The sequence below is a fragment of the Adiantum capillus-veneris genome, chromosome 5, assembly GCF_014529385.1.
Source record: "Adiantum capillus-veneris isolate H3 chromosome 5, ASM1452938v2, whole genome shotgun sequence".
NCBI classification, from domain to species: Eukaryota; Viridiplantae; Streptophyta; class Polypodiopsida; order Polypodiales; family Pteridaceae; genus Adiantum; species Adiantum capillus-veneris.
The window spans coordinates 144,026,181-144,051,202 of NC_140935.1; the positions used below are offsets into that span (position 1 = coordinate 144,026,181).

Consider the following 25,022-nt stretch of genomic DNA (forward strand, 5'->3'; position numbering starts at 1 on the left):
CGCTCTGAGGAACTAGAGCTAGATCAGCCCAAGGGTTTCGTACCCAAGTTTGGGAAGCAGATCCACGGATTGAAGAGAGGTAGACTCTCGAGATGTGATCCGGAAGTTGAAATTCCCAAGGAAAGGACTTCGTGTCCAAGAAAGCGGAGTTATTCTGCAAGAACAGGACTCTGGAAACAGAGTCGGCAAAGAGTTGCAGGGATGCCATGCCCTGAGTCTGGAAGGTGTGATCCAGAGGCAAGAACCTTGGTTCTCAAGGATTTGGAATAAGGAACGGAAGTTCCTTGGAATAGGGTTTTGCCCTAGGAATCGGAAGCCGAGGCTTCCGGGAACCATCAAGTCTTATTCTAGAACGAACGTGGTAATACGTTCGGTTCAAGTGCTTGTATAGACTTCTCCTCAGTAATAAAGATATTATTACACGGGGGGACCAGCCCATCTTCTGGTCCCCAGTACTGTGTCAATCTTCTCACTCTCTATCTATTTCTCTTTATAACCTTTGGCTTCAGTACTAAGTATAAAGTCTATTTATGCGGATGTATTTTATATTGTTATGCGCTCCCGTTTGTGACAAAGAGAGAGAGCTTGACACATCATTGGGGACCAGAAGATGGGGTGGTCCCCCCCCATAAAGAGAATGGCTTTATTACTAAGGGAGAATTCTTTACAAGCACAGGAACGGGGCGAAAGCCCGTCCTCTATTCTTTCTTGTCCTCCTCCTTCTTCTAACTGAGAGAGTAGAAGAACTGCTCTCCTGACTACTAAGAGGATCTTTCCTCTTCTGTGAGATTTTGGGAAGCTCTCGTAGATGAGAGTCTATCTTCCACAAAACTCATCGGAAGCTCTCAAAAACGAGAGTCTATCTTCCGCTAACTATGTCTCTTCGGACATGATCATTCCTACAGTCAACCCACGAAGGAAACATGCAAAACACACGCACACACGCTTGCTGTAATTTTCTGCACATAACCAGAAATTGTTACCTGAGCGCGTTCCAATGCCAAAACGGAGGTCCTTTTCGCGACGGAAATGCTCCAAACTTTGTGTGTGTGTATAGTAGGTAGAGAGGAATAGTTTCCTACTAAAGCTTTGCTGAAATTCACCCTAATACAGGTGATTAAGGGCTGAAAACAGAGAATTTGCATCAGCTAGTAGAGAGAGAAAAAGAGTTTTCTACTACTTTACGCGATGAAACTTCTCCCACAGCTGCCTATGACCATGAGAGGCCTTGTTCTAGGTGATGGGTGCACAGAGGCTCCATATACACCACAAGGTGCTGCTCTCAAGCTTCAATGGAGAGCTTCAATGCGTAGAGGACGTTCAACTTACGGGGGGTAGTGCACTGCCAACCTGGCAAGAGGGGAAGGGGCTGCTCTCTTATAGCCTCCCAGAAGAGGGGGCGCTAGCATGAAGAGAGGGAGTGAGAGAGAAAGACAGAGATTGGATGGGAAAGTGTGCCAAGTGGAACACTTACTTTAAAATTTAAAAACCATTCAACTTTTGACTTTAAAAATCCTATGCTAGTTAATGAAATGTGCAATTAAGTGCACAACAGCACACATAGATGCAACCAATTAAATTGTTAGCTGCTCCCCAGCGCAATGCCGTACCGACACTGCTCTGGCATTACCTGTTCGCACTTGTCCGGCCATTTGGTCCAGCACAAATCATTTAAGAATATTTAACTAACTTATCCTAAGGCCGTAAAATAATCAAGCCTTAAGGTTATTATTCTAAGGACCCCATCTCATTCCTGTGCTTGCACTAGCGCGCGTAATTTTCTGAGCCTGAAATCTGAGGCTACTATCTACCCCTTCATTGAAGACCCGATTTCCCAATCGCTAGGGCTTCAGGGTATTTTCTGCTAGGGTCTCCCTGAGGTGCACTGGTCCAAACTTGGGCGCACCTAAGGCCCCAGAACTGCTAAATCTATTCTGATGTGCACACAACTAATTAGATAATTCTTTTCTCGTAAATAAATTAATTATTTACAAAGTCTGACTTAGTTACATCCCTCTTGGTTCTAAACAATTGACCTCAACTGTAGAGCGTCAACATAACATAATTGTGCAAGATGTCTGGGTAGTCCTTAAGATCGGACTCAGTCATCCACTTTGCATCTAAAGGAGTGTAATTCTTAAACTTGACTAAATACTTTCGATGTAGACTCCCCGACTTAAGTTGTCTCTCCGAGTGTTTTGTTCAGGTTGAAGGATTTCCTCAATCTCTTCGACTTTTGGAGGATCTTCTTGTATTGGCGCCACTGGAGGAGGTCCAACATATGGTCGGAGGAGACTGACATGAAAAGCATTATGGATACGCCAATGAGAAGGCAAATCCAATCTGAAAGTCACATCATTGACTTTATCTGTAATTTTGAAAGGGCCGTAAAATCTATGGGAAAGTTTGACAACTTTCCCTTTGCCGACCCGCTTTTTCAATCTAGCTTTCTCAAACCGAAGCAGGACATATTGTTCTTTTTCTAGATTGAGATTCCTTTTGTGCTTGTCTCCTTTTCTCTTCTGTTGCTCTTGAGTACGAAGAATCGCTTGCTTTACTTGTTGATGGGCAATATCAATATTGCGCACAAATTCATCTGCGGCGAAGATGTTTTCTTTGGTAACCATAATAGGTAGTAAGAGTGGCTTCCCATAAATAATTTCGAAGGGAGCTTTACCAGTTGAGGAATGTATGGTATTATTATACGCAAACTCAACGATTGGTAAGTACTATTCGCATTCGGATTGTCATTCCGAAACACAGCACTTGAGGAGATCTAAAACAGTGGCATTAGCGATTTCGCTTGGACCATCTGTTTGAGGATGATAAGCTGATGAAAAGTCAAGCTTAGTTCCCAAGTTTTCAAACAATGCCTACCAAAATAGACTAGTCATGCGAGGATCTCTATCGCTGACAATAGTCTTTGGCAATCCATGGTGTTTAAAAATCTGAGCTAGAAATATTCTAGCCATGTGATCAGCTTTGATCGTCTTCTTTACTGGAAGAAAATGTGCTTGCTTACCGAATCTGTCTACTATAGTCCAGATTGCATCATTTCCATTCTTGGATCGAGGAAGATCCGTAATAAAATCCATGGCAATACTTTCCCATGGCGTGTTAGGCACAGGGAGCGGCTGAAGCTTGCCATAAACTTTATGTCTTATCATATTTTACTTTTTGGCAGACTAAACACTCACGTACATGTTTTTCAATGTCCGCACGGAGTGTTGGCCAAAAGAAATACCTTTCGAGGGCACTAGTGGTGGAAGCAATTCCCAGATGCCCAGCATAAGAAGAATTATGTGCTTCATCCATCACCTTCTGTCGTAAGGGCTGAGCTATGCATATTGCTTGTTGACAATAGAGTGTATTATCCCTGATGGAATAAGGTGGCTTTGAGTGACCAGCTTGAAGATCTGCCCAAATTGTGGCGAAGTCTGGATCTTGAGGATACATCTCGCTGAGAGATTCTAGTTCCTCATGATAAATTGTTGTTAGTGCATTGATCTTTGGACGCCTGGAGAGAGCATCTGCAACTGCATTCTTCGTTCCAGAAGTATATAAAATCTGAAAATGGAACATTGAAAGAAAGTTTGCCCATCTCATCTGCTTTTCTGATAACTTTCTCTGTGTGAGAAAGTAGCGAAGACTTTGATGATCTGTCTTGATAATAAAATCAGCTCCTAACAAATAGTGTTTCCAAATGGAAAGAGCACGAATTACTGCCATTAACTCTTTCTCGTATATGGAAACATGCAACTCTGCATCTTTAAGGCGCCGTGTAACAAACTTGGACACTCCAAGTCAAGAATCAACCGCGACAGCACCAAATAACCACTTCAAAACAATTCACAGATTACAATAGATTTGCACTGGCCCGGCGGAGTTCCGTGCCTAGAGATATTGGCCCCAAAGACTGGCGCCCCTTTCGGTATTTCTTTTTGTATTAATCAATCATCAAAGTACAAGAGAGCGGTTAGGGTTTCACTCTCAGACTCTGCGTCCAGATGCTCTGAGAAGTGAGGCCCTCACCACTAATTTAAAGGTTACAAGGGATGCCCAAAAGCAGAGCCCCAAAAGCTTTTAAAATCAAAAGCATCAGTTCTCTCTCTCTCTTAGAGAGTCTTTTCTCTTTTTTTTATTAAAAAAAAAAAGCAAAAGCAAAATTCGCGTCGCTATCATTTTCCAAAAAAAAAAAAAATTTATTTTTTTTTAAATAATCCGCCTCCGCGATTTTCGGAAATTAGGGTTTCTGGCAAAATTAGGGTTTGCAGGAATTTTAGGGTTTCTGCTGTCCGCCACGTCGTCACTTTGTGACATACCCCCCTCTTGAAAGCATTGTAATCGACCGCGATTACGCCTGCAAAACCGACAAAAGCCATAAACCGTCTTAGCAGACACTGACTGTTAGTACCTACGTACTAGGAACACACATCTAGCACATGTACAAAATCGACAGTCACATCACACGACATCACAGGACATCACATGACATTCAACATTCATTCGGATCTTAGACCATGATTTATCGGCAATGTAGCTAGCAATCACATCTAGGTCCAATCGGGACCTCATCGATGTCCGATTGACTAACCCCTATTGCAACCATGTCTATTCGAGATCAATCAGACCAAAATGCTGCAGTCATTTCGGCTATCAGTTCCTGCACTCACAAGAAGTCAAGAACAAATCAGTATCATAATCAGGAATTCCATTTCATAAAGTCATCCAGCAGAATACTTTCAGCTCTCAGTATCCCTGAAGCTCAAAGAGACATCAGTGACTTTAGTATCAAAATCGAGGCATCTGTTGACAAAGGAGTGGAGTGACTCCCCTCTTGTGCATCCCACTGCACCAAATCTCCGGCCAAGCTGAATTCTGGGTTCCGTTTGGAGTAGACTATGCTAAACCAAAACATCGAGGTAAAGTTTCACAATCCGAGGAGTATCTGCTAGATCCTCCTTCTCCTCCATCCACTTCGCATCAAATGCAGGAAAGTTCTTGAACTTAACCAAGAACCGCCTTCGGACTTTACCTTTCTTCGTATCATTATGTGCCAAAATCTGTTCAGGAACAAGGATCTCCTCGTTTTCTTCCACTTTGGGTTGCTCATCAGACTCCCCATCATCAGGCACATCACCCTTAACAGGTTTCAAGAGACTCACATGCAATGCATTGTGAATCCTCCAAGTATCTGGCAGTTTCAATCGGAAGGAGACATCATTTATCTTGTCAGTAATCTGGAAAGGTCCGTAGTATCACATACTAAGCTTTGGAAAAAGCCTCTCCTTTCCCTTTTTCTTTCTTAGGCGTGCCTTCTCAAAAGTAAGAGCAGCCAATCATCCTCCTTCAGTTTCCAATCGCGACGATGGCGATCCGCTGCCTTTTTTAGTCGTTCTTGAGACTCCTACAAAGTCTCGCGAACCTTGGCAAAAGCCGTATCCAAATCTCGCGAATATTCATCCGCTTCAAATTTATAATCTTTCGTGCTCAGGAAGGATGGAACCTTCGCAGCAGTTTCAACAATCTCTCATGGCGTCTTCCCCGTCGAAGAGTGTATCGTGTTATTGTAGGCAAATTCCACCAAAGGTAAGTTCTTTTCCCATTGAGTCTTCTGATGCGAGATACAAGACTTCAATAAATCTAAAATCACTGAATTGGCAATCTCAGATTGCCCGTCAGTCTGTAAGTGGAACGATGACGAGAACTGCAACCGCGTGCCAATGTTCTCCCAAATTGCCTTCCAAAACAAACTCATAAATCTGGGGTCTCTGTCGGAGACAATCGTCTCAGGCGTGCCATGTAATCGGAAAATCATCGTGATCATTCTGTATTCTCGGGAGATCAAAAAAAATGAAATCCATTTCAATATTTTCCCAGGGGCGGGTGGGTATGGGTAAAGGCTGTAACAATCCCTGTGCCTTATGCCTGTCAAACTTGACCTTCTGGCATACCAAGCAACTGCGCACAAACTCTTCCACATCCTTCTTCAGTCTCCGCCAAAAGAAATCTCTCTCTACCCCTTTCATGGTGGTAGCAATGCCGCGGTGACCCGTAAAAGGTGGACAGTGGCAATCAGTCATAACCTTTTCCCTCAACGGCTGTGTAACGCACAACATAGTCTTTTTCATCAAGTAGCCTTCCCGAAGGGAGTATCCAGCTACTGTCTCCCCATCCCGTATCCGTGTGAAAATATCTGCAAAATCTGTATCTGTGGCACACTGATCGACCATATCCTCGAAGCTCCTATAATGTATCGCGGAAAAAAAATTCGGGGATCGGATTTCCCGTAGAAGAGAAATCGGCCGTGCTCTGATACCACTGTAACAAACTTGGACACTCCAAGTCAAGAATCAACCACGACAGCACCAAATAACCACTTCAAAACAATTCACAGATCACAATAGATTTGCACTGGCCCGGCGGAGTTCCGTGCCTAGAGATATTGGCCCCAAAGATTGGCGCCCCTTTCGGTATTTCTTTTTGTATTAATCAATCATCAAAGTACAAGAGAGCGGTTAGGGTTTCACTCTCAGACTCTGCGTCCAGATGCTCTGAGAAGTGAGGCCCTCACCACTAATTTAAAGGTTACAAGGGATGCCCAAAAGCAGAGCCCCAAAAGCTTTTAAAATCAAAAGCATCAGTTCTCTCTCTCTCTTAGAGAGTCTTTTCTCTTCTTTTTTTTTTTAAAAAGCAAAAGCAAAATTCGCGTCGCTCATCATTTTCCAAAAAAAAAATTAATAATAATAATAATAATCCGCCTCCGCGATTTCCGGAAATTAGGGTTTCTGGCAGAAATTAGGGTTTCTGCTGTGCGCCACGTCATCACTTTGTGACACGCCGACTTTCATAGGCTATCGCGTGACCCTCTTGGTTCAAAACTGCTCCTACACAATCTCCACATGCATCGCAGTATACCTCGAAAGGTTTGCGAAGATCAGGGACGGTGAGAACAGGTCCGTGACTGAGTAGATACTTAAGCTTTTCGAAGCTTGTTTTTGTCCAGACCCCCAATGGAATGGAATCCGCTTCTTTGTCAGGTCATGGAGGGGACCTGCTATCGCGGAAAAAGCTCGAATGAAACGCCGATAATAGGAACAGAGGCCAAGGAAACTTCGTACATCATGTACTGTAGTTGGCGTAGGCCATTCTACAACTGCTTGAATCTTATCAGGGTCCATTCTCACCTGATTGTGAGATACTATATGGCCCAAATAGTGGATTTCTTTTAGAAAGAACTCACTCTTCTTAGCATTCACAAATAATTTGTGTTTGCGTAATTCTTCAAACACTAAGGCGAGATGCTTATAGTGTTCGTCTTCTGTCTCTGAGAAGATTAAGACGTCATCAAAGAAAACGCCTGTGAAGCTTCTATATGAGTGGAAGATTCTATCCATCATTCTGTTGAATGTGGCTGGTGCATTAGTGATTCCAAAAGGCATCATTAAGAATTCATACAACCCGAAGGTTGTTCTAAATGAAGTCTTATGCACATCCTGAGGAGCTATGCGGATTTGATGATAACCATTCTTCAAGTCTATACGACTAAAGACACTTGCTCCGTGTAACTTGTCAAGAATGTCGTCAATCCGAGGGATTGAAAATCGATTCTTGATTGTGATCTTGTTTAGAGATCTATAATCTATGCACATGCGGACAAGACAGGTGAACAATATGGAGAAGTACTAGGCCTTATTAAACCCTTCTCCAAAAGTTCGTTAACCTGCTTGAGAATTTCCTCTTGTTGCATTAGACTAACTTGATAAGGGGGCTGATTTGGAGGAGAACTTCCTGGGATCAAATCAATTGTGTGCTCCTCAGGTCGAGGAGGTGGGAGTTCATTTGGAAGTTCATCTGCAAAACAATCTTGATAACTTTCTAATATCTTAAGTCTTTTTTGCTCTAAAGAGGAAGAAAGTTGTGAAACAGACACATCTCTCTCTCTTGCAAAAATCAAGTACGCTGAAACACACTTTTTCATTTCTTTCTTGATGGCAATGTGATTGGCGATAGGAATACGCCAATCACCTGCATCTGCAAGTACAAGATACTCCTTTCCTTTATGAGCAAAGGATAAGGTTTTCTGAACAAAGTCCGGAATGGGATGCATCTTGTAGTGCCAAGGCATTCCCAAGATAACATCGCATCCTTCAAGTGAAGCTAGTAAGAAAGACTCTTGATCCTTGTAGTCGTCGACCTTTAGATTCAACTTCCCTATGATTGGAGTAGAGTTTGAGTTCTGCCCTTTGAAGCAGATTGTGCTTGAATAGAAACTCCAAAACGGTTGGGCTGCAAGTTCAGGTCATCAGCTAGCTTGGTAGAGATGAAGTTGTCTGTACTGCCAGGGTCAAACAAAATGAGAGCCCGTTGGTTGTTGATGCTACCCCATGCTTTAAGAAGAGCTCTTTCTTTTCCATCCTTGGTTGTATTTCCCTGTACATCTGGGAGGTTGTATTTCCCTGTACATCTGGGACTGCATTGGAAGAGGGTGGTTGTGGAGGTTTGGTAGGACAGTCACCCTTCATATGACCAACTTGTCCACACTTGAAGCATCTTCCTTTACTAATGTAAGTTCGCAACTCAACAGGAGAGAGATATCTCCCTTTCTTGGGCTAATTTGGCTTTGCTTCTGCTTCGGAGACGGTTCTTTTCTTCTTTTGAGAAGAAGAAGTAGAGGTAGGCTGCTCATGGAGAGCCTTCTGCTTGGCATGGTAAGTGCTTTGCTCCATCTTCCTGGGAGTACCCTTGTCATGTATTCCATCAACTATGCGGGTTGATTCCATAAGTATCTGCAAGTTACCTCGAGGGTAAAGCATGTTTGAAGCCTAGTACTATCGCGTGACCCTCTTGCTTCATGCAATCCTGCTTCAAACTTGCGCATCTTTTCCGAATCGTCAATCTTCTTTAATGGAGTGACTTTCAAGAGAACGTCCCAAAACCTATCCACATAGCGTGGAACAGTTTCGTTCTCCGACTGTGAAAGTCGATCCCATTCTTTCTTTACCTCTTCCTCATAGTCTGGAGGAAGGAACTGTGCGTAGAACTCCTTCTTGAAAGTAGTCCAATCTTGGGGTTTACGATCTTCCAGGATAAGGGTTAACCACCAACTGCTGGCGGTGCCTTTCAGGTACATACTAACATGGCAAAGCTTGGATCTTTCTTTAAAATTTCCTTCAGCAAATGCAACTTCGAATTGGCGGATGAAAGCCAACGCTTTGTCATTATCACGCCGCCCATTGTAGGTGTCGAATTTCACATCTTTGTCTCCCGTCTTGAATGTTTTCTGCCTGTGGTGCTTCTTCTTATGATGCTCCTTCTTTCTATGCTTAGACTCCTTATGGACAGGAGTCTTTTCCCTTGAATGCACTTCTTGCTGCGAAGGATCGTCAAGAAACATGTCTTCCGGAGCAACGATGTCATCCAGATCCTTCATGAAAGAGAACTGAGGGGAATCAGGGGATCCTGCTCTTGAACCTTTGGGTTAAACCGCACATGACGTTTTGGAGGTTTCCTGTGCCTCTCGTGCATGCGGGAGGTTCCAATCAAAGGATCTTTCCTTGGTTCTGACGCCTTTGGGTTCTGCGGGATTTCTCCCAACCCCATTGGCATTTTCTCCTTCCCTTTCTCAAGAGTATGGAGAATCTTTTGGACTTCTAGATGGGAGAGAGCTTTTTGCAACTCTTCCACCTGCTGTTGAAGGAGAGAGAACTCTATCTCGCGTCCTCCCATTTCTGCAGTCTGCCAAGAGTCGTCAATCCCTTAAGGAAGAGAGAGATGACCTTGTTCTGATACCACTGTCACAAAAATACGGAAGCGAAAACTGACTGTTAAATGCAATTTATATTCTCAAGAGACTTTGGAGAGAAAGAGAGAAAGCTTGACACATCATTGGGGACCAGAAGATGGGCTGGTCCCCCCCATAAAGAGAATGTCTTTATTACTAAGGGAGAATTCTTTACAAGCACAGGAACGGGGCGAAAACCCGTCCTCTATTCTTTCTTGTCCTCCTTCTTCTAACTGAGAGAGTAGAAGAACTGCTCTCCTGACTACTAAGAGGATCTTTCCTCTTCTGTGAGATTTTGGGAAGCTCTCGTAGATAAGAGTCTATCTTCCACAAAACTCATCGGAAGCTCTCAAAAACGAGAGTCTATCTTCCGCTAACTATGTCTCTTCGGACATGATCATTCCTGCAGTCAATCCACGAAGGAAACATGCAAAACACACGCACACACGCTTGCTGTAATTTTCTGCACATAACCAAAAATTGTTACCTGAGCGCGTTCCAATGCCAAAACGGAGGTCCTTTTCGCGACGGAAATGCTCCAAACTTTGTGTGTGTGTATAGTAGGTAGAGAGGAATAGTTTCCTACTAAAGCTTTGTTAAAATTCACCCTAATACAGGTGATTAGGGGCTGAAAACAGAGAATTGCAGCAGTTAGTAGAGAGAGAAAAAGAGTTTTCTACTACTTTACGCGATGAAACTTCTCCCACAGCTGCCTATGACCATGAGAGGCCTTGTTCTAGGTGATGGGTGCACAAAGGCTCCACATACACCACAAGGTACTGCTCTCAAGCTTCAATGGAGAGCTTCACTACGTAGAGAACGTTCAACTTAGGGGGGGTAGTGCACTACCAACCTGGCAAGAGGGGGAGGGGCTGCTCTCTTATAGCCTCCCAGAAGAGGGGGCGCTAGCATGAAGAGAGAGAGAGAGAGAGAGAGAGAGAGAGAGAGATTGCATGGGAAAGTGTGCCAAGTGGAACACTTACTTTAAAATTTAAAAACCATTCAACTTTTGACTTTAAAAATCCTATGCTAGTTAATGAAATGTACAATTAAGTGCACATCTACACACATAGATGCAACCAATTAAATTGTTAGCTGCTCCCAGCGCAATGCCGTACCGACACTGCTCTGGCATTACCTGTTCGCACTTGTCCGGCCATTTGGTCCAGCGCAAATCATTTAAGAATATTTAACTAACTTATCCTAAGGCCGTAAAATAATCAGGCCTTAGGGTTAATATTCTAAGGACCCCCATAACTGCTAAATCTATTCTGATGTGCACACAACTAATTAGATAATTCTTTTCTCGTAAATAAATTAATTATTTACAAAGTCTGACTTAGTTACACAATGGACTATGCAACTTGGTCTATGCCGATGACGACGACGACGACGACGACGACGATGGTTGAAATCTGAGATCTTCTAATCGCTGAATTTCGGGACTGTTTCGGTGGCTGAAAATGACTGTTTTGGCTGCGTTTTCTTGGCTGAAAAATGAGGTTTGTTAGGGCTGAAAACTGATGGTCTTTACGGGTTGAATCTGCTACACTTTAGGTGAATAATGCCGGTCTTAATTTGCTGCTGAAATCCAAAAACGCCAGGGGCTGAAATTGGTCCTTCTGTCGCCGAGGTTCTGCAAATGCAAAAACGCTGGGCTGATCTACTGTGTCGTGATGATGCCGGGGCTGATCTGCTGTGCACAAATCGCCAAGGCTGATCTGATGCAAAAACGCTAGGTCTTCTGTGGATAAAACGCCAGAGTAGTCGCGGGGGTTTGTCTTGCTGAGAAGTTGCCTGTTGAGCAAGGTGCTCTTGCTCCCTCTTCTGCCAGAAAGTGCTAACTTGGGTTTACTTATATATTAACTTAGCAAAATTGCCCTATCTACTATTGTTGGAACGTCACTTAAAAATAATAAGTGAAAATACCAATAAATAGGAAAATAGGCTAAATGCACTGGAAAATTCCCCTAACTGATGCTAATGGATTCTGATGGGAATTCAGATGATCATGTTGTGTGCAACCGGAGGATATGCATCTATGCTAAGTGACTGGGCATGCACGGTCTACGAATAGACTCACAAAAGTGCCAGATCACTGCTAATCTAGACTTGACTTGGCCGACGGGAACCCTGCTATGGTGTAGCTTGTCCACGGACACATAGGGTTGGGATGTGTCACGTGACAGCGGCAGATGGAGCGGGCAGGGGCAGCGGGTGGAGCAGCGGGCGGGTGAGGCTGCGGGTGGAGCTGTGGGCAGAAGCAGCGCACAGGGGGCGGACTGAGGCTGCGCACAGGAAGAGGAGAAGGCGGAGCTACGTGAGAGCAGGGGGCAGCGATGGCGAGAGCCGCGGGAGGGGGGGGGGGGGGGGGGGGGGGGGGGGGGGGGGACGGACAGCAGCGGCGAGCACCTTTTTAGTCCCTCTTCTATTTACAAACAGCTAATCTTGCTCAGGAAGGCAAACACTCGCAGGGGATTGCAATTGTGGTGCAGATGTAGATTTGAGAGCTTTCCAGTGAGTTAATAAACGTTTACATGGTTCCTAATAAAATGAATGTTGTCAAATGCTTCAAGTAGCTATAGCTACAGCTCCAACAGTTTCAATTGTGGTTCCTAATAAGCGTTTACATGGTTGAAGCTGGTGCAAGTAACCTTGCTAAAGGTGTACAGGGTCGACCAGTAGCTAAAAACTTCACCATGCACAACCGCATTATTTTGTACATGAGAGGGAGTTGCATGCTATAGTAGTGGAAGCACTATCTATACAGTGCCAAAACTATGATTTGAAAGCAATATATGGCTTAATGATCAACCAAATCTCGACGGGGCATAAAGTAGATGGGCAAAACTTCTTCAAGAGTGAGACAAATCAGACATACGAAGGAAAGATAAATATAGGGGTTGAGGCACTCAGCAATGAGCTCATCACCAATGAATTGAGTTTGACTTAATTTTCCACGAATCTAACAAAATCCATAAGGAAAAATGTCAGGTAAATCTTGCAGGTCCAACATATGGAAAGCCATTAAGCATGGGGACCCTATCAAAAATGACTCTTGAGCAGGAGAGTGAGGATTCAGGGAAACACTGCGAGAGCTAGACCGTTGGGAAGCAAAGGCAGGTCATTAAGGAGTCTCATGGGAACAAGGCCCAAAATCAATTAGTTATATACAGCTCAGTATTCGAATGTGAATATGGCCCAGCCGCCCGAGTACTTAGTGTGTGGGTAAGGAATTTAAGAGGGACATGAGAACGAGGCCCCTTGATCGTTTACCCACTCAGCAAGTGGGGGTCCATATTCACAATCAAAATTCCAGCGTGAATGGTCTACAAAGTTATTGTGTGGGTAAATGATCGAGGAGTCTCATGGGTACAAGGCGAAATCAGTTAAGACACTTGTAAACTAAAAGGGGGCATATGGAATTAAGTGGACGCTGGAGGCTAGGGCAATTGAAAGCTCTCTCGTGTTGAGTTCTCCTACTGCACAATTCCATCACCAGCTACCTGCTATCTCTAAGAGGCTATGAGCAAGAGCCACCCAACACGCACAGATATGGTGAAAATACCTCCCGGCAAGTTTCCCCCCTTGATTTCCAACATCTGCCGGACTCTGCAATGTGCATTCCACAGACTCTACATTTCTGCTTTCATTTTAATGAGAGATAATTAAAGAGCTGCAAGCTCGTTTATTGTTGTTTCTAGCTCCATGCCATCTCCAGCCCCTTTTGAATGTAAAGATATGGCCCACTCAATACATTATGTTCATTGTGGGTTTTCTCTCTCTTCAGGTTTCCCCGCAGTAATACACATTATTACAACAACGAAAAAAGTGTGTACAAGACTGCCTTCACTCAGATTTTTTCTTGAACAGCTCTATTTTTATGGGTCAGTTTGACAATCAACAAAACCAATATGATTAAAACTTATTAAGGGCGCCATCTTACCTTAAGATTTCCATCCCAACTCCCACTGTAAACTCTGTCCCCAGATACACACAAGGATGAGATGGTATTCTCATGAGCCAAAATTGTATTCATGCAAACTTCATCTTTCCAGACCTGGTGCAATGTCCAAACGTGTCCTTTTATACACGCTTATTTATAAGTAATTTAATTGAGGAAAATTATTTTGACTAGTGCTTCAGCTATGCAAACTGACCTGGATCCTGCCACTTTGATAGCCGACAAGAAGAAGTTCAGTTGAACTTGTGATCGAAAGCACTCCACCAAGCTCCGTGGACTCGTTAAGCACAGCCAAAGGGCAGTGATCACTTCTCCACCATAATCTGACTGTGCCATCCCAACTTCCACTGAACAAAATCTCTCCATCAATGAGTAATGCAGATACCAATGCTTTGTGTCCTTCCAAAGTCGTTACAAGATTAAAATCCTTCAAGAGCAAGACAATCAACAAACCAAAAGTCTGTGAATATAGAGAAGAACTATGCTTGAACCACAACAGCAAACTTATCATTATACAAATTCTTTGTTCAAGTTGAAAAATATTGAGATGAAGTATGTTTGGACCACAGCAGCAAAATAACTCAATATTCAAATTCTTTGCTCATGACGAGACTTCAACGTTTCATAGTGAAACAAAATGTTTCGAGGGTGAAATGTTCCGGCCGTGAGGCGTTTCACAGTGACACTGCACCTAAGCTAGGGTGTCGGCCGGTGGTATGGGATGCTAGTCCTTGAGGTGTGGCATACATTTGTTACAGGTAGCATTGATTAGGTTATGGCATGCATTCATAACAGGTAGCATGTAAGTGAGGTAGACTTGAGAACCCGAAGCCGAGAATCTGATGCAACACATGTGAGAGAAACTAAAAACAACTTAACAAACTGAACAAAACTGAGAGAGACATGACACGGCACGGCGAAGTTCAACGCCCAGAGAGATTGGCCCCAAAGACTTGCGCCCCTTTCAGTATTTCTTTATTATTGATGCTTCACAAAGTACAATGTCCGAGGGTCCTCGTCTCTACCGCGCTCCACAGCGTACAACTAGAAAGAGTGAGGCCCTGGCACTTTATTTATAGGCCCTGGGCCTTCCAAAAGTAGTGTACATGAAAAGCTTCAAGTCTAAAAGCATATGCTCCCAAAGCCTAGCCCCAAAAGCTGCGAGCACAAATTGCGGAGATCCGTACATGTGCCACATCAAGAGCCAGCGCGATTTGCATGATGTCCATATAGCGCTACCACGTTAGCAATTCTTATGCAAATTGGAATCCTTGCTTTATTTTTGGGTTCTTGTGTCCCTTGGACCGCATCAAACAGGACCCTATAAGTAAGAACAACTTATAAAATTGCATCTTTCATTTTTGGCCTCTCGGAATTGGTTCTGCAAGTTGTTATAACTTTATCTGCATCTTTCACTAGGGTTTGGACCTCCCTCTGTCCAGGGTGCATCCAGTCGGCCATGCCACGTATCACTTTGTGACATACCCCCCTCTTGAGAGAATTGTAATTGCCCTCGATTATGCCTGCAAAACCAACATAAGCCAGAAACTAGTTCATTAGACACTAACTCTAAGTAATGACGCACTAGACAACACATATTCAGCACTTGCACAAAGACGACAGTCCCTAAATATTCAAATCACATTCACACCACTATCGCCGACGAGATCTTGGATGAGAATCATAACGTATTTAGCAATCACACCTAGATCTCACTGATCTCTCACGGATGTCTTGATTAACTAAATCTTGTTACTATCACATCCACATCACCTCTCAGGTGAACAAAACCGAAATGCTGCAGTCATTTCGTCTTTCAAACATGCACTCAAACAATACACACATGAGAGAGCACATATAACAGATTCATTTCAGGAATTCCCATTTCGAAGTACTTCTGTCATAAAGTCATACAGCAAATTACTCTCAGCCCATCAGTACCCCTAAAATCACAAAGGAAGTCAGTGACTTTATTCCATCTGTGTAATCTGTGACAAAGGAGCGGAGTAACACCCCTCTTGTGCAGTCCCGGCTACACCAGATTCAACGCGCTAATCATTGGGAACTCTTGGAATGGTCGAAGCTAGACCAAAAGCCTCAAGGTAAAGTTCCAAAATTTGAGGAGTATTTGCTAGGTCCTCCTCCTCCATGCACTTCGCATCGAATGCCGGATAGTTCTTGAACTTAACTAAGAAACGCCGTATCACTTTACCTTTCACTTTCCTTACCTTGTGAGCCAATATCTGTTCTTGAGCAAGAATCTCCTCGGTCTCTTCCACTTTTGGTTGCTTTTCAGGCTCCGTGTCCACTGGCACCTCACCTTTGAAAGGTTACAACAGACTCACATGAAATGCATTGTGAATCTTCCAAGTATCTGGTAACTTCAATCTGAAGGATACATCATTGATCTTCTCATGAATCTGGAAAGGGCTATAGTATCGCATACTTAGCTTTGGAAAAAGCCGCTCCTTCCCTTTCGTTTTCGTAAGCGTGCCTTCTCAAACCGTAAAAGCACCCAATCATTCTCTTTCAGCTACAAGTCACGTCGATGCTTGTCCGTTGCCTTCTTATGCCATGCTTGAGACTTCTCAAGAGCCTCGCGCACCTTGGCAAAAGCAGTGTCGAAATCCCGAGTGTACTAATCTGCTTCAAAAATCTTATCTTTGGTGCTTAGAAAAGGTGGAACCTTCTTAGCACCCTCGATTAGCTCAAATGGTGCCTTCCCTGTCAACGTATGAACTGTCTCGTTGTAGGATAACTCCACAAAGGGCAAATACTTTTCTCACTGAGCCTTTTCATCTTAAATGTAAGATTTTAACAAGTCAAAAACCACTGAATTGGCTATCTTAGATTGTTCACCAGTCTGAGGGTGGAACGAGGACGAGAACTGCAACCGCGTGCCAATGTTCTCTAAAATTGCCCACCAAAACAAACTTGTGAACCGGGGATCTCTGTCCGAAACAAATAGACTAAGGCATACCATGTAACCGAAAAATCTGCGAGACAAACAATTCAGCCAAATGATCGGGCTTAGCTGTCTTCTTTACCGGAATAAAAATAAAGTCTATTGCTATGCTTTCCCATGGTCGGGAAGGTATGGGTAGAGGCTGTAGAAGACCTAGTGTCTTATGCCTGTCAAACTTGACCTTTTGGCTTTCTAAACAACTATAAACAAACTCGTCTATATCCTTTTTGAGCCTCGGCCAATAGAAATAATGCTTGACACCTTTCAAGGTGGTATCTATGCCGCAATGGCCCGAAAAAGATGGGCAATAGGACTCTGTCATAACCTTCTCCCTCAACGCTTGTGTAACACACAACATCGTTTTCCCCATCAAATAGCCTTCCCGTATAGAAGGCCTGCAACTGTCTACAAAATCAGGGTCAGTGGCGTACTGATCTACCATATTCTCGAAGCTTCTATGATGAATCACTGAAATAGCTAAAACCAATGGCTTGCAAGACAACGCGTCTGCCACTAAATTCTTATGTCCTTGAACAATAATCTCGAAGTGAAACTGCGACAGAATATTAGCATCTGCTTTTCCGAAAACTGCTTCTGAGATAGGAAGTAGCGTAAACTATGATGGTCGGTGAGCACAGTAAAATCAACTCCGAGTAGAAAATGTCACCACTGCGTAAGAGCATGAATAACTACCAAAAGCTCTTTCTCATAAATCTATGCAACCCATTCAGGACGTGAGAACATCCTGCTCTCGTAAGCTATAACATGGCACTTCTGTATCAAGACTGCTCCCAAACTGCAACCACAAGCATCACAGTAAACCTCAAAGAGATTTTGCAAGTCTGGCAAAGCAAACACTGGACCCATTGTCAACGTTTCCTTGAGAATCCAAAAGGCTGCAATTTCTGACGATTCTCAAGAAAAGGGAACCCCTTTTTGAGTCAACAAATGCAATGGAGAAGCTATCTCCGCAAACTTTCGTATGAACCGTCTCTAATAAGAGCAAAAACCCAAAAAGCTTCGAACTTCATGAACATTTTTTAAATCTAGCCAGTCACGAATGGTCTCAACCCATCTTTACACCTTCCGCTAAGACAATGTGTACCAAGAAGTGTATCTCTGGCAAGAAAAACTCGTTTTATTTCTAGCAGCAAATGTCCAATGTGTCTCCTTGATCATCCGCAGATGATTCCAAACGGTGATCACGTCACGTTCGTACTCCTGAGTGAGCCATGAAGAGGTAAAAATGTGCTTGAACTATAGCCACTTCATTGGTGCTTCCCTCTGTAGCAATAGGGTAGGCCACCATGTTTGCGCGTTTCCCTTAAGATAAGATGCTGCCCTCCTTACCTTAAGAGTGCTTTGAGTAGCGTCCTCCGAAGTAGGCTATGTCTCTCACGATTGTAACATATTCTTTGTCTTGGTATTACCTTCTTGCTTGATTCTTTTGCAGATACAAAGACGCACCAGATCCGAGACCCCCGATCCTCCAAAGAATGCGTCCCTTCGCCCAAGAGTCGCACATGTTCGGTGAATAGCCATGCCTCTTCAGCGAATTGCACCTTTACGCCGAAGGGTCACGACTCTACAGCAGAAGGACACAACTATTGGCTAGAGTCATGTCTCTTGACCTATGGTCATGTCTTTTCATCGTGTCTCTTCAATTTCTACATAAGAACGCCCTTGTAACACATTTCAATCAATGAAGGAATCAAACACAGAGTCTTCTTCAGTCTTATCTCTGAGTCAAGTTCAAGTTTCTTAAGTCTTAATCATGAGTTTAAGTACTTAATTAAGGATTAGTTCTTAGAATCCTTACAGTGGTATCAGAGTAAATTTTTTTCCCGAGACCCCAAAGGTTTTGAGCCTCTCACCCTCGCCGCTACCCTCTCCCCCGTCTCTTGGAGTTGCAGGGAAGCAGAAGAAAGGTGGTACACACACACACACACACACACACACACACACACACACACACATACGCAAGCATGAGGTAACAAGTATCTTTGTGTTTCATTTATATACATAAAGGACAGAGACGCAGATATGTGTGGGCGGCGTGCCACGTACTTGGTGAATTTCGGGCAAACTTCAGTTGGTAACCTTTCGTGTGCCTCTTCATCGAGTGGTGCCCCTTCGGGATTGCGCTCACACCTATTCACGTGAAAGGGCAGCACCTCTTCACCTTGCTGGCACCCTTTTGCATATAGGAGTACTTATTTGTAGGTGTGGTGCTCTCTCCGCTGGAAGCTGAATACCTTCGCTGGTTGCTGCACACCAACGGGTACGCCTCTTCGTGAAAGGGCACCATGGAAGGGCAACCCTTCACTCATGCTGCACCCCTTCCCAAGGTTTGCACCCCTTCCTTTCCCCATGTGCTGGCTGCTGCACTTTTGACATGCGCGCTGCTTTGCTAATGTGCCCCTTTGCACACAATTCTCCAAATCGCTGGCTACCCCTTCGTCAACAATAAACGATCGCTGGAGTTTCTTTGTTTTACGCATTACTCCAGCAACGCAATACTTTTTAGAAAAATCAGGCCAAAAAGGTTTTCCTTTAAGTGACCGGCCAGCCCTTGAAAAAATCCCCATGTGAAAGCACCTTATTCATTTAATTTTCCCCAACTCACTTTTAACAAAATGACATATACCGTCATAAGTTCAGAATAGTCTGAACTCACGAATTATAAGAGGGAATAAAGCACTCATAAAACTATAAAAGCAAGGGACACACCAAAAGAAAAGAAAAACGAAAACAAACAAACTAACTAACTAAATCACTTTGATTGCTTCGAAACAAAACTAGATAAAACAAAACATTATTAACTTAAAAAAGTTTTCAGAAAAGGTATGTGTAAAATAAGTTGACGCAACTTACTTGGCTTAAAACAAGTACTCAACTTAAATCAAAAAAAAGATAAGACATCTTGAAAACTTAATCCTAGAAATCAAACTTCACACAATAACCTGTAACGGAACACATTCTTAAGTCCTCAGGTAAGCTAAATATGAAATCGAAAAATGAATACTACTACAAACCTACGAAGAGCAAAGAACCAAACTTGACAATATGTGATCTCAACTTCACTGCTTGTCCAAACAGGAAGAATAAGATTATCACCTTTATCATGCATAGCTTGGACAACAGCTATGACATCCCTACTCACGTCGTCAGTGCCCAAGAGTAGGTGCAGGTTTATATAGAGGTCATTCATGCTTTGAACGTACTCTACAAAACCAACGAGCTGAGTTTCTATCACCCTCCGGAGGTGATGGGCATACTCAGCCATAATAAAGGCTAGCAATTGTCAAGCTATAGTGAAAATACTAGAAGCGCTAAAGATCAAAACAACAACATAAGGTGTTATTAAGTCAAACAATAAGTGGGCTTTTTAGCTCCCCACTTCTATTGAATTTACTACTAATTATCTTGAACATTCCAAAGGAAGAAACACTAAAAATAAACTTACTACGATGCAAAAATGAACGAACTTTTTTCATGATTCTTTTGAATGAGTATCCTTTTTCAACTAGTAAAGAAATAAGATGGCAAGATTGAACAACAAAAGTAGATTTACTAGAACAAAGACGAGAAAATCTAAATAGTTGAGAGCAAATGACACCGTACTTAGCTAAAAGAGAAATGTTCGAAGAAATGTGAGGCATGCGGATGATTTTTAGATTGGCATATTCTGGTTCAAGGCGCTTATCATAGATATCTACTTCTGATCCCAAGGGAGTCTGAAAAATCTTAAGGTCTAAAAAGGCACAACAATCACTATTTGTGGTACAGTTAAGTTCACAAAACTCCTTGGGATAAATCCCTCCACCTACGGAACTCGAATTCAAGTACATAAAATCTTGAAAAGAAGGAACGTCAGGGACAAAAAGATCATCTACAAAGCGTCTTACATTGCATAACTTGTGCAAAAATATTGGGCAAGTGTTAGCAAGGACAAGACGCTCCATAAAATCAAACTCATAAGTAAAAAGATAGAAATTAGCAAGAAAAACAGCACAATTGGTACCCATAGGGATACCAATTGTTTGCTTGAAAAGAGAGTCGCCGACGGTTATATATAAATTGTCCAAAAGAAAATCTAACCAAGATATGATGTCAATGTCATCTACAGTCCTGGTGAATCTCTTTCTTCCTTTGTCTACATCTACATTCTTATTTTTCAGCCATAAGAAGTCAAAGTTCAAGGCTTACTTTTCTACTAGCAATGCCTTGTACCTATCCTTCTCAAGCTTGTACGCAAAAACTTTTGAAATAAGAGACTTGACTCTAAATTTAAGGTCCTCCAAATTTAGCTTCGTGTATAGCGTTGTAAAGTCAAAAGTTTGGAGACATAAAGGAGAAGATTTCTCCTTAAGGCTTCTTGAAGAGTTCAAAAACTTTAAAATAGGAATCACACCTACTGAATCATTTAAAATCCAACTTGAATCGGTAGGTACGTCTGCTTCCTTTAGCATATTATTCCACAATTCATTTACGCTAGGTAAAATGGCTTTGAAACAATAACTAAGCCATTTGGAAACCTCGGTCAAAGAGGTGTTACAAGAAGCAGCTATAAATCTAAGCTTTATAGGGTTCTTGTGGAACTTCCAAACGGTATATAAAAAAGGTAATTTAGGCTGGCACTTAAAACCAAAAGACTTACAAAAGTCTTGATGTTTCAAGATAACCTCTTGCATTGAAAGATCACAATCACTGTAAGTCTGAGAATTTACTTCACCTAACAAGCATTCTGAATAGAACTTTTTGCACGTAACAACAAAGTTATTAGAGCACTTATCTACATAAGAGATTACAAAATCACGATGAAATTTCCTAAGAGCATCACAATCAGAAGAAGATAAGTTGTTCCTTCCTGAAGAAACGTTCCGAGAGCAAGATGCTAATTTCAAAGAAGCTTTCTTGAGGATTACAGATTTCCAATGGGTAAAAATACCTTGAACTCCTAAAGACTCCTCAAACTTTACTACGAAACTAAAAATTCCTTTTGCTATGGCTTTGAGAAGGCAAGAGTCGTTTGAGGAAGGGAGCCTATATTTAGTACCTCTTGAGAAAAGGTCTTTCAAAGAATCCGAAGGAAGGATGGAACAATCGACAGTAACTACATGACCCAAAGCTCCATTTACGTAAGAAGAAAAGGCAGTTTTACTACAAGGGCAATCAATACTTGAGATTGCAAGCCTCTCTTGCTTTTTAAGATTACGTCCTATGTCACTATAGTTGAAAGCTTTTTGTCCTAAAGTTCTCACATATTTGAAAGCTACGACAGGATGGTTCCATACCTTTCTCACACAAGGAGGGAGAGCATCCAAAGCTTCTTGAGATCTCAAAATAGAGCTTAATCCAATCTTGTCTAAGTCAGGGGAGGTAAAGATAGTTATCAACAAATCTTTCTTTCCAACCAAGGGATTTTTCAGACTAGGACATTTGGACTTCAGAAATTTGCCTAACAGTACTTGAAGTTGAGTACTATGAGACTCTCTTAGCTCCAAATCTTCATAAGAGTAGTTCATCAACGTAGCCATTTTTCAGCGCTACTCTCTTTTGCATCTCTCCCAGCGTTAGCAAAATGACAATTCATCAACGTAGCCATTTTTCAGCGCTACTCTCTTTTGCATCTCTCCCAGCGTTAGCAAACAACCGACCCCACTGTTGCGCGCGCAATGGACGATGAAACCTTCGACGTGTCCGTGCACTACCTCTCGTATGTAGACGAGATCCCCGAAGCGGTTCTACCAGAACACGAAGTGGTCGTGATTCCAAATTTACCGGAGCCAGAACCCATTCCGAACATAGTTTCCACTCTTGGAGTACCCGTTCCAAAACCTGTTCAAGTTACCTATGAGGCGTAACCATGCTGACTTCTCAAGACAGAAAATGTCAATCTGAAGCCGCCCCTGCTCTTATCAAGGGAGCAAATGGCAGCAATTTCAACAAGACTCGCATCGATTCACACTCGCTTGGATCAAATGCAAATGCAAACCTCTTCTCGGAGTCACCTTATTGCTTCTCGGACTACACATGCAGTTTCTCTATCATCTTCTTCCGACGCTTCAATGGTCGACCAGGAAGAACCACTACAACCAAAGTCTTTGGAACTCAAATTCTCTCACCCAAAGCATGGTTTCTTAGAGACAACTAGACACAAAGTACCTTCATGCGAGCAACAAAAGTCTCAGCATGAATATTCTTGGAAATGCTACAGTTCTAAGTAACCAACTTCTTATTGGAATCATCAGCAACAAAAGCAGCAACATGAAGCTTCCAACCGTATCAAGATGGGCTTTACTTGGTGGCACATATATCCGACCCTAGTCGAGTACTCGGTCGTGAATGCCGCGACGCTGAACAAGTTCCCCCTCGCGAGCCATGCCCTACATTTAAGTCTTTCTTGTCTAATGGTGGTATAGTTGAAGATTCCTTGCGCAAGAGGATTCTTCGAAGGTCTAAGAGGCGACAACTCCCTCAACCTCTTCCTTCTCAATTGGAAGCCTCAATACCTGCTGAAACAAATGAAGATTCATAAGATTCTGGTTCTTGTGTGACAACCAACAGGGACATAACCCTTTCTTCGGCCGTGATCAAGGCAGGAAAATTCGCCTCGTCACCGCCCTTGCAAAATAAAGTCTTTGTCTCTAAAAAGATACTTGATGCTATGGTGAATGATAATTTTTCAAACTTGAAGATTTCAATCCTTACCTTAAGCGGTGCAAAGAATAAATCTGATACAAACTCTTGCCCCACGACTTTAGTCGCTGTAATTGAATCTTTGGACACAACTTGTTCTACAAGTTAAACCTTTACAGATGGATGTACCTTTCAACACTACTCTGTCTCAGTCTACGACATCCCTTCAAGAGGATTTTATTGTTCCACATAAACCAATGGAATACCTTACAGATCTCCAACCAGTGGTCATCATTCAACATAAAACTCAAATCAGTTTACCAATAGTTTCACTTGAAGCAGATAAAGATTCAATCTTTTCTTTGACAAAGCTCGAAGTTACAAATGACTTCGACCAAGGCACTAATCAAGTTGAAGATATGATCAGTTTTCAATTTGGCAAAATAGTTATGGTCAATAACAATGCCATGACATGGGACTTAACAGCTAGAGCTTTGGATGCAGAAGCACTACAACAATACATTTCCTTCTCCCGGAGTTTCTACAACTACCCTGGGTTTTATTTTAAATGGGAGGGAAGTCACAATTGTGACGTATTCTTTGTCTTGGTATACCTTCTTGCTTGATGCTTTTGCAGATACAAAGACGGACCAGATCCGAGACCCCCGATTCTCCAAAGGATGCGTCTCTTCGCCCAGGAGTCGCACCTATTCGACGAATAACCATCCATGCCTCTTCAGCAAATGGTTTCACCTTTACGCCGAAGGGTCACGAGTCTACAACAGAAGGACACGACTATTGGCCTAGAGTCATGTCTCTTGACCCATGGTCGTGTCTTTTCATCGTGTCTCTTCAGTTTCTATATTAGAACGCCCTTGTAACACATTTCAATCAATGAAGGAATCAAACACAGAGTCTTCTAAGTCTTATCTTTGAGTCAAGTTCAAGTTTCTTAAGTCTTAATCATGAGTTTAAGTACTTAATTAAGGATTAGTTCCTAGAATCCTTACAATGTTGAACTATTGGATGAAAACGAGTGTAGCATGCTTGGACACTCCAAGCAAGAAATCAATAGCAACACACGAACATAACTTCAAAATCATTGAACTTTAATAGAGAGAGAGAGAGAGAGAGAATCAACACGGCCTGCCGGAGTTCCCTGCCCAAAGGTATTGGCCCCAAAGTCTGGTGCCCCTTTCGATATTTCTTTATAATTAATCATTGCAAAGTACAACTTCCGAGAGACCTCTGCTCTCAGACTTGGTGCCCAGATGCTCTGCAGAGTGAGGCCCCAAGGGCTCTTATAAAGAATACAAGGGATGCCCAAAGCAGAGCCCCAAAAACAATCACTTGAAAAGCTTCAAGTCCCAAAGCATCTTGCCCAAAAGCTGGCACTGGCGGCAGCTTCCGCAATTTACGAAAATTCGTATAGTGCCACGTTAGCAACCAGTGGAAAATCCGAAAGCATCCGTACAGCCCTTGCCACATCAGCATCTCTATGTGTCCCCAAGGGCCCCCTCGGACGGGTACTCTATAAGTTGGAACAAGTTATAATCTTTAAACTCTATCAGTTTTTGGATGGACATGCCACGTCATCATTTTGTGACATACCCCCCTCTTGAAAAAATTGTAATCGCCCTCGATTACGCCTGCAAAATCAAACATAA

At 42.8% G+C, this 25,022-nt stretch overlaps 1 protein-coding gene across 1 annotated transcript in view; it reads right to left on the minus strand.

Annotated features, from left to right (window-relative positions):
- The window catches only part of LOC147458220 (zinc ion binding protein), a 47,209-nt gene that overhangs the window by 17,668 nt on the left and 4,519 nt on the right, over positions 1-25,022 (minus strand). Inside the window, exons 4-5 of the mRNA XM_086512921.1 lie at positions 13,945-14,175; positions 13,731-13,844 (exon numbers count right to left, since the gene is read on the minus strand). Coding sequence (XP_086369047.1) covers positions 13,731-13,844; positions 13,945-14,175 — 345 coding nt within the window. The remainder of the gene's footprint in view (positions 1-13,730; positions 13,845-13,944; positions 14,176-25,022) is intronic.